Source organism: Colobus angolensis, unplaced genomic scaffold, assembly GCF_000951035.1.
Source record: "Colobus angolensis palliatus isolate OR3802 unplaced genomic scaffold, Cang.pa_1.0 Scaffold68, whole genome shotgun sequence".
Taxonomy (NCBI): domain Eukaryota; kingdom Metazoa; phylum Chordata; class Mammalia; order Primates; family Cercopithecidae; genus Colobus; species Colobus angolensis.
In genome coordinates this window covers 6,033,630-6,042,686 of record NW_012120487.1, presented here as the reverse complement: position 1 = coordinate 6,042,686, position 9,057 = coordinate 6,033,630, and the positions used below count along the sequence as shown (strand labels likewise).

Sequence of the window (9,057 nt, the reverse complement as noted above, 5' to 3'; positions counted from 1 at the left end):
GTGAGCCGAGATTGTGCCACTGCACTCCAGCCTGGGGAAAAAAAAGAGAAAAAATGGAGCCCAAAGATGCTCATAAGGTCAGTGGCCAAGGTGGAACTCTATGCCCCTTTGCCTACCAATAGGATCTTATTCCCTGTCACCAAAGCCTTCCACTGTCCCTGTGTCATTTGGTCCTCACAACTGGGCGAGCACCATGAACTTCCATTTTAGAGATTGGAGAAAAACGCACACCAGGCCCACAAGAAGCAAGTCAGCTGCCAGTAGAGCTGAGCTGAGAACAAACTCTGGAGGGTGGCTGGGGAGGGGCTGACAGGGGCCACTGTGGATCAGGAGGGGACTGTGGAGGGATGGGAAAGGGGTAGCATGATGCTCAGATTTCAAGGGGAGGTGGCTCAGCCCTTAGGTCTGAGCTGTCAGGGTCAGGGTGCCCAGCCTGGGGTCTGTGCTGACAAGTGCACAGACCAGTTGGCTTGACCCAGCTGCTCTGCCTGCGGTCTTTACCCTACCCTGGCCTCTTCCTTTGGCTCCATCTCTGACCTCTGTGAAGGTCACGTCACACCTACTCTCCCCCATTAGCTTCGCTCGTCACTCTCCCAGCTAAGCACAGAGAAGGAAGGGGCTGCATGAGGGTCAGATCTGCCTCAACTAGCTCTAGAATTCCTGGGCTAGTTCCTACCCCTCTGAGCCTCAGTTTCCCCATCTCTCACAGAAGGGCTGGAACTGATCAAAGATTTCCAAAGGCTCTCCCAGCTGACTTCCTATAGCCTAGGACTGGAAGAGTCTATTTACCCCCTACTGCTGCTCACCCCTGCATCTGGCCTTAGAGCACCCCACCATGGTCACTCTTCCCGCCAAGGCGCTTGCCCACCTGCATGCCGCCGCGTCCTGTGCCCGCTTCTGTTCTCTTTTACTTAACTTTTAAAAAAGAACTCTCAGCCTTCTTGGACCTTGCTGACTCTGCCTGGAAAAATTAGTCAATTAATTAATTTTTAATTTTCTTATTACTTACGTATTTTAGAAATTGTAGGCCTGGTGCAGTGGCTCATGCCTGTAATCCCAGCACTTTGGGAGGCCGAGGTGGGTGGATCACCTGAGGTCAGGGGTTCGAGACCAGCCTGACCAATATGGTGAAACCCCGTCTCTACTAAAAATATAAAAATTAGCCGGGTGTTGTGGCCAGTGCCTGTAATCCCAGCTACTTAGGAGGCTGAGACAGGAGAACTGCTTGAACCCAGGAGATGGAGGTTGCGGTGAGCCGAGATTGTGCCACTGCACTCCAGCCTGGGCGACAACGGCAAGACTCCATCTCAAAAAAAAAAAAAAAGAAAGAAAAGAAATTGTGGTGAAATATAAATGACACAAAATTTACCATTTTAACTGTTTTTAAGTGTACAATTCAGAGTGGCATTAAGTACATTCACAATATTGTACAATGTCACCACTATCCACTCCCAGAAGTTCTTTATCATAGCAAACAAACTCAGCCTGTTCAGACAGTGACTCCTTCCCCCTTCCCCTCCAGCCCAGGTAACCTCTGTGGGACTTAGTCTCTATGAATTTATCTATTCTAAATACCTCATACCAGTAGAATCATATCGTATTTGTTTTTTGGTGTCTGGCTTATTTTACTTAACATGTGCTCAAGGTTCCTCCAAGTTGTGGCAAGTGTCAGAACTCCATTCCTTTTTACGGAGTAACATTCTATTGTAATGAATAGCATTCTATTGTGTATATATCACATTTTGTTTACCCAATCATCTGTTGATAGATACTTGGGTTGTTTTCACCTTTGGCCACTGCAAAGAATGTCCCCAAGAACATTGGTGTACAAGCACCGTCAGCCCTCCACATCTGCGAGTTCCGCACCCCCAGACTCAACCAACCTCAGATTGAAGATGTTAATAACAAAAATAACAATGCAACAATAAAAAATGATACAGATAAAAACAACACAGTACAACAGTTTATACAGTATTTACATTGTATTAGGTATTATAAGTAATCTAGAGATGATTTAGAGCAAGCTTGTCCAACCCTTGGCCTCTGGGCCACATGTGGCCCAAGACGGCCTTTAATGTGGCCCAACACAAATTTGTAAACTTTCTTAAGACATGAGTTTTTTTGGTGGTTTTTTTTTTTTTTTTAGCTCATCAGTTATCGTTAGTGTTAGTGTATTTTATGTGTAGCCCAAGACAATTCTTGCAATGTGGCCTAGGAAAGCCAAAAGATTGAACACCCCTGGCTTAGAGTATACAGGAGCATAGGTCATATTGCAACTACTACAATATTTTATACAAGGTGCTTAAGCATCTGTGGATTTTGGTATCTGAGGGGGTCCCGGAACCAGTCCCCTACGGATAAGGAGAGACTGTATCTGTTTGAGTCCTTGCTTTCAACTCTTTTGGGTATATACTTAGGACTAGTATTGTGTGGTAATTCTGTTTAACTTTTTGGAACTGGTTTCCACAGAAGCTGCATGGGTTTACGCTCCCAGCAGCAATGCACCAGGGTTCCATGTCTCCACATCCATGCCAACTTTTTGTTTGTTTTGAAAGCCATTCTAATAGATATGAGGTAATATCTCATTGTGGTTTTGGTTTGCATTTTTCTAATGACGATGATATTGAGCAACTTTTCAAGTGCTTATTGACCATCTGTCGTCTATCTCCTCTGGAGAAATGACTATTCAAGTCCTTTTCCTTCCTTTTCTTCTTCTTTTTTTTTTGAGACTGTTGCCCAGGCTGGAGCGCAGTGGCATGACCTTGGCTCACTGCAACCTCCGCCTCCCAGGCTCACGCGATTCTCCTGCCTCAGCCTCAGCCTCCCTAGTAGCTGGGATTACAGGTGCCCGCCACCACACCTGGCTAATTTTTGTATTTTTAGTGGAGACACGGTTTCACCATGTTGGCCAGGCTGGTCTCGAACTCATGATCTCAGGTGATGTGCCCACCTCGGCCTCCCAAAGTGCTGGGATTACAGGTGTGAGCCACTGTGCCTGGCCCTTTGCCCATTTTTGAATTGGGTTGTTTTGTTGTTGAGTTGGAGGTGTTCTTTATATATCCTAGATATTAATCCTTTATCAGATATATGATTTACACATATTTTCTTCCATTCTGTGTGTTGTCTTTTCTTTTTTATTTTTTAAGACGGAGTCTCTCTCGTCACCCGGGCTGGAGTGCAGTTGGCGCGATCTTGGCTCACTGCAGCCTTCACCTCCTGGGTTCAAGTGATTCTCCTGACTGCCACCTGAGTAGCTGGGATTATAGGTGTCTGCCACCATGCCCGGCTGATTTTTGTATTTTTAGTGGAGACAAGGTTTCACCATGTTGGTCTTGAACTACTGACCTCAGGTGATGTACCTGCCTTGGCCTCCCAAAGTGCTGAGATTGCAAGCACGAGCCACTGCACCCAGCCATTTCTGTGGGTTGTCTTTGTATTCTGTTGATAGTGTCCTCTGATGCACAGAAGGTTTCTGTTTTGATGGAGTCCAGTTCACCTTTCTGCTGTGTCACACCTTCATTTGATGCTCCTCTTTTCCCTTGACTTCCTTGGCCGGGTTCCTGGTGTTTCTCCTTCCTCGCTGGCTGCTTGTCCTCAGGTCTTCTTTGCTGGATCCTTTAACCACCTGGGATTCCATAAAGTGCCATTTTCCTGAGGGCTGGTACCAACCCCTTGCCATCTACAGGTGCAGACCTGAAGGAGCGGGAACAGATGAGTGAAGCAGAGGTGGGGGTGTTTGTCCAGCGACTCCGGGGCCTGATGAATGATATCGGTGAGGATCTGGGTGTGGGGTGGAGGAGGGGGTTTGGGGGTCCCTGCCGATGACAGCCCCGCCACCCCCACCAGCATCTAAGGAGAGTCTTCCTTCTGTTGGGAGTTCTGTGGGAAGACAGATGCCTCTCCCAGGGGGATGGGAGAGGATGACAGAGGGCAATTCTCCCAGCTTTTGCGTCTACCCTCAGGGTTCAAGCCTGGCCATTCCAAAGCAGGTCAGTTTCCCCAAGCATGCTTTCAGGCTTTGACAATTGCTGTTCCCTTTGCCTGGGATACCCCTTCTTGGTTACTTGAACTTTTACTCATCCTTCAAGCCCCCCAGTACCTCCTCCTCCAGGAAGCCTTCCCAACCCACCCTCCGAGCTTCCTTTTATTGGAGCACTGATGATCCTGGGTCACTAATGCCTGATACACTTTGTCTTCTCCATGAGACTGAGCCCCATGGGAACAAGGGCTATGTCTGATTCATTCTGTGTTCCCAGTTCCTAGCACCCAGCACAGGGCTTGGCACACAGAAAGGCAGGTCCCAGGGAGGCCGGCAGATTAGGCCTACACAGGGATCATCCAGCCCATCCTCCCATTCCTGTTCCCTGGCTGATTCCATAACTTTCCCTCAAGGGAAAATTGGCTTCTAAGATAACCTGGCTGCGGGAGGCAGAGGTTGCGGTGAGCCGAGATTGTGCCACTGCACTCCAGCCTGGGCGACAACGGCAAGACTCCATCTCAAAAAAAAAAAAAAAGAAAGAGGCCGGGCACAGTGGCTCACTCCTGTAATCCCAGCACTTTGGGAGGCCGAGGCTGGCAGATCACGAGGTCAGGAGTTCAAGACCAGCCTGGCCAACATGATGAAACCCCCGTCTCTACTAAAAAAAAAAACAACAACAAATTAGCTGGGTGTGGTGGTGCACGTCTGTAATCCCAGCTACTCAGGAGACTGAGGCAGGAGAATCGCTTGAACTTGGGAGGCAGAGGTTGCAGTGAGCCAAGATTGCGCCACTGCACTCCAGCCTAGGTGACAGAGCAAGACTCCATACCAAAAAAAAAAAATTAAATAAATAAATAAATAAATCTGGCTGAGGCTCCATGTAATGTCCCCAGACCTGGGTCCACTGAGGCCTCTGTCCCAACCAGCTTTCCCCTCCCCAGCCTTTTTTTTTTTTTTGAGACGGAGTCTTGCTCTGTTGCCCTGGCTGGAGTGCAGTGGCCGGATCTCAGCTCACTGCAAGCTCCGCCTCCCGGGTTTACACCATTCTCCTGCCTCAGCCTCCTGAGTAGCTGGGACTACAGGCGCCCGCCACCTCGCCCAGCTAGTTTTTTATATTTTTTAGTAGAGACGGGGTTTCACAGTGTTAGCCAGGATGGTCTCGATCTCCTGACCTCGTGATCGCCCGTCTCGGCCTCCCAAAGTGCTGGGATTACAGGCTTGAGCCACCGCGCCTGGCCCCTCCCCAGCCTTGAGTCTGAGTCTCTGTCCTGGTCCCACCAGGGCCTCGCAGGCTGAGCCCTTCTTCCTCTCCACAGCAGCCTTCCCTGCACCCACCATTGCGGCTATGGATGGGTTTGCCTTGGGCGGAGGCCTGGAGCTTGCCCTGGCCTGTGACCTCCGAGTGGCAGGTACTGGGCCAGGACTGGGGGCAGAGGGTGGGGCTAGGGAGTTGGGGGTGAGTGAAACATGGTGAGTCTGGGCACTCTGCAGTCAGCCACTGTTCTTGGCTTCAAACCAAAAGCAAAACTAAGGCAAGGCAGGGCACAGAGGGTGCTCAGGCAGAAGCTGCTTCCCCTCCTGGTGCAGCCACTAACTGCTGTAGTATCTGTGACCTGTCAGAACCTGCTTCCTTCATTTTGGGAATATTTGACCAACCTCAGAGCAATTGCTGTTAGGAGCCCAGGAGGTCAAAGAGCAATGTCCAATCTTTCCATTCCGTCCAAGTCAGACTTACCTACCATGTTTCGGAAAAAGGTGAGCCCCAGGGATAGTCTGTCAGTGGCTGAGTTAATCACAAAGGTGCCTGGGCAGGAATACTGACACCAGCCAAATCTGCATTACTCGTTCTGAGCAACTGAGCTTTGTTTGAAGAGTGGGAGGGGACAAAGAAGATAACCAGATCATTTTTTCAGGTGACTGACCTGGTGATTAGGAGCAGCCTTCTTGGATGCAGTTAGGCAAAGTCTGAATGTCCTCTCTTCTCCCCCTACCTGCTCTCTCTTGCCACCCCAGGAGACATATAAAAATGTGTAACTCCAGGCATGAAAGTCGCTTCTGTCTACACAATGCAGGTCAAAGAGAAGGAACTGACCAGGTGTCCAGACACCCAAATACCAGGCTGGTCTAGCCTCAACTCTGTTTCTCACATGCCCGTGTTCAGGCGACTGACTCACAGGGTTTGGGGAAGACTAAGAGGGAGTGAATGTAAAACCCATTCCCTTCTGCCCACATTCACATGGCCCATGCTGAGGGAATTCAGAAAAGAAGACAGACCTGGGGGCGTGCGGCAGTCAAGGCAAGTTTCTCGAAGGAAGGAAGCAGAACTCAGGAGGACACAGACTGGAACAGTCAGGGCAATTTCAGGCTGTGACAAAGCTGGGAGAGACAACCGTAGCAGGAGCAGGAGTCACTGACACTCTAGGTCAGGCCAGGGCTAAGCCAGAGAACCTATTAATAGTAATCCACAAATTGGTATGGGGCACTCCTGGGAACTGTCTGTTCCCAGCATCGTACCTCGTGTGATCTTTAGCAGCTCTCTGAAGCACACAGAAGAGGGCCAGCCATCTTTCTTCCACCTTTGAAGCTTGGGAAGGGTGAGAGACTTGCTGGTGACACAACTCCACCAAAGGGGCCTGGTGAAATAAGGGCCTGGGCTCCTGACTTCTGGGCTAGGGCTCTTCCAAAGTCATAGTCTGGAGAGTCCTGGCTGTGGCCAGACCATGCGGGAAGTGGCTAGAGGGGCGAGTAGAGAGCAGAGGCAGGTGCGGTCCCAGGGATTAGCACTGAGGGACCGGATTGGGGAGAGAGGCCTCACTCTGTTCTATCTGAGCAGCTTCCTCGGCCATCATGGGACTGATTGAGACCACGCGAGGGCTCCTCCCGGGGGCAGGTAATTGGAACTACAGCACCTGCCCAATTCCACCCCATCCAGGGTCCTTCGCTGTTTTCTTTTTGCCCTCTGTTCCGGGCTCTGCCCTCCTATCTGAACTCTGCTCCTCTGAGAAGTCTCGGCTAAGTCCCAGCCTGGGCCTTCTCTGGGTTCCCACTTCCCATGATGATTCACACCCTGCCCCCTCCATCCTGGCAGGAGGGACTCAGAGGCTGCCACGCTGTCTGGGGGTGGCCCTGGCAAAGGAGCTCATCTTCACGGGCCGACGACTGAGTGGAACAGAGGCCCACGCACTGGGGCTGGTGAATCATGCTGTGGCCCAGAATGAGGAGGGTGACGCCGCCTACCACCGGGCACGGGCACTGGCCCAGGAGATCCTGCCCCAGGTGTGGTGACAGCTCGGCACTGCAGGGAGGGCCGGAGTCACAGGGGAGGCAAGTGTCGGTCAGGGTGCCCCTTGGGCTGCACTTCCATTCACCCAGAGACATATGATTAGCCTTCTTCGGAGTTTAACAATCCAGTAAACACAAGTCAAATTTTAATTCTGAATTAAAATGTAATGTAAATGGAATTCCAAAGGACTAGAACCAAATGGGCTTGAAAGCCCTCTGAATATAACACTGTCCAGTAGACCATTCTGAGATGAGATAAATGGTCTATACTTGTGCTTATCCAGTATGGGAGCCACTAGTCAAATGATTTAAATTAGAGAAAATGAGTGTAGTTCCTCATTCACACTAGCCACATTTCAAATGCTAATAGCCACATGTGGCTTGTGGCTACTATACTGTATAGCACAGCCTTAAACCCCAAAGACTGAAAAGCAAGATTCTAAAATGGACGCAGAACTTCCAACCCATATTTCCTACCATATTGCCTGCTGGAGATATTCTTGAAATACAACATGCAGGACATGTATTAAGCTTTTTTTTTTTTTTTGAAGAGACAGGGTCTCACTCTGTCATCCAGGATGGAGTGCAGAGGTGCAATCATGGCTCACTGCAGTTTTAAACTCCTGGGCTCAAGTGATCCTCCCACCTCAGCCTCCCAAAGTGTTAGAATTACAAGCATGAACCACCGTGCCTGGCCAGGACTCATTTTTTAGCCAGATGTGGTAGTTCGAGCCTGTAACACCAGTTATTTGGGAGAAAGCATTGCTTGAACCCATGAATTCAAAGCTACAGTAAGCTGGTCACACCACTGCACTTCCAGCCTCGGCAACAAAGCGAAATCCCATTGCTAAAAACAAACAAAAAGCAAAAAAACACCTTCATTAAAGAAATCCTCAAAGAGCATGGGAGGGGGTGAGGGATAAAAGACTACACATTGGGTACAGTGTACCAAAATCTTAGAAATACCACTAAAGAACTTATCTATGTAATCAAAAGCCACCTGTTCCCTAAAATCTATTGAAATAAAAGAACAAAATAAAAAATCCTCAAATAATAACCTCTCAGCATGGTACCCCAAAAAGGTACCATGCTCACTAGGGAGCAGGTCAGGCTCTGCCCAGGCACAACCCTACCAGCTGAGGGCCCAAAGCCCTCAGCAGGGATATCTGGGATCTGGCTGTCTGGGGTCTCCAAGGCCCTGCGAGGGTCTGCTGGCTTCTCCCAACTCTAAGGGACCCAGGATAGAGGGGGTTGAGTAGAGGAAATCCCAAATTTCCATAAAGATTAAAAGTGGCTGAAATGGAGCTAGGTTAGACTAATTTATAATAAATTTGTCTTAGCCTACAATGCTAGGTGCTTTAATACAGTGTCTCAACTCTTAGAATAATCCAGTTGAGCTGATTATCTCCATTTCATTTGTGAGAAAACCCATAAAAGTTCAATGACTTGCTCATCAAGGTCACAAAGAGTGATTGCAGTATTAGAGAAAAAAAAACACTGGTATTTTGGCATTTATTTTGCACAATACAGAATGCAATATAAAAAAGGGATTTTAAAGAGAGTAAGCTGGGTGTGGTAGCTCACGCCTGTAATCCCAGCTACTTAGGAGGCTGAGACAGGAGAACTGCTTGAACCCAGGAGATGGAGGTTACAGTGAACCGAGATCGTGCCACTGCACTCCAGCCTGGGTGACAGAGCACAACTCCATCTCAAAAAAAAAAAAAAAGAAAGAAAAGAAATTGTGGTGAAATATAAATGACACAAAATTTACCATTTTAACTGTTTTTAAGTGTACA

At 48.9% G+C, this 9,057-nt stretch overlaps 1 protein-coding gene across 3 annotated transcripts in view; it reads left to right on the top strand.

Annotated features, from left to right (window-relative positions):
• Positions 1–9,057, top strand: part of ECHDC2 (enoyl CoA hydratase domain containing 2) — a 28,086-nt gene that overhangs the window by 11,820 nt on the left and 7,209 nt on the right. For 2 of the 3 annotated variants that reach the window (XM_011926291.1, XM_011926290.1), the window contains exons 4-6: positions 3,686–3,772; positions 6,813–6,869; positions 7,068–7,255. In XM_011926291.1, coding sequence (XP_011781681.1) covers positions 3,686–3,772; positions 6,813–6,869; positions 7,068–7,255 — 332 coding nt within the window. Of the gene's footprint in view, positions 1–3,685; positions 3,773–5,295; positions 5,389–6,812; positions 6,870–7,067; positions 7,256–9,057 lie in introns of all 3 variants that reach the window. The other variant, XM_011926289.1, reaches the window with a different exon arrangement.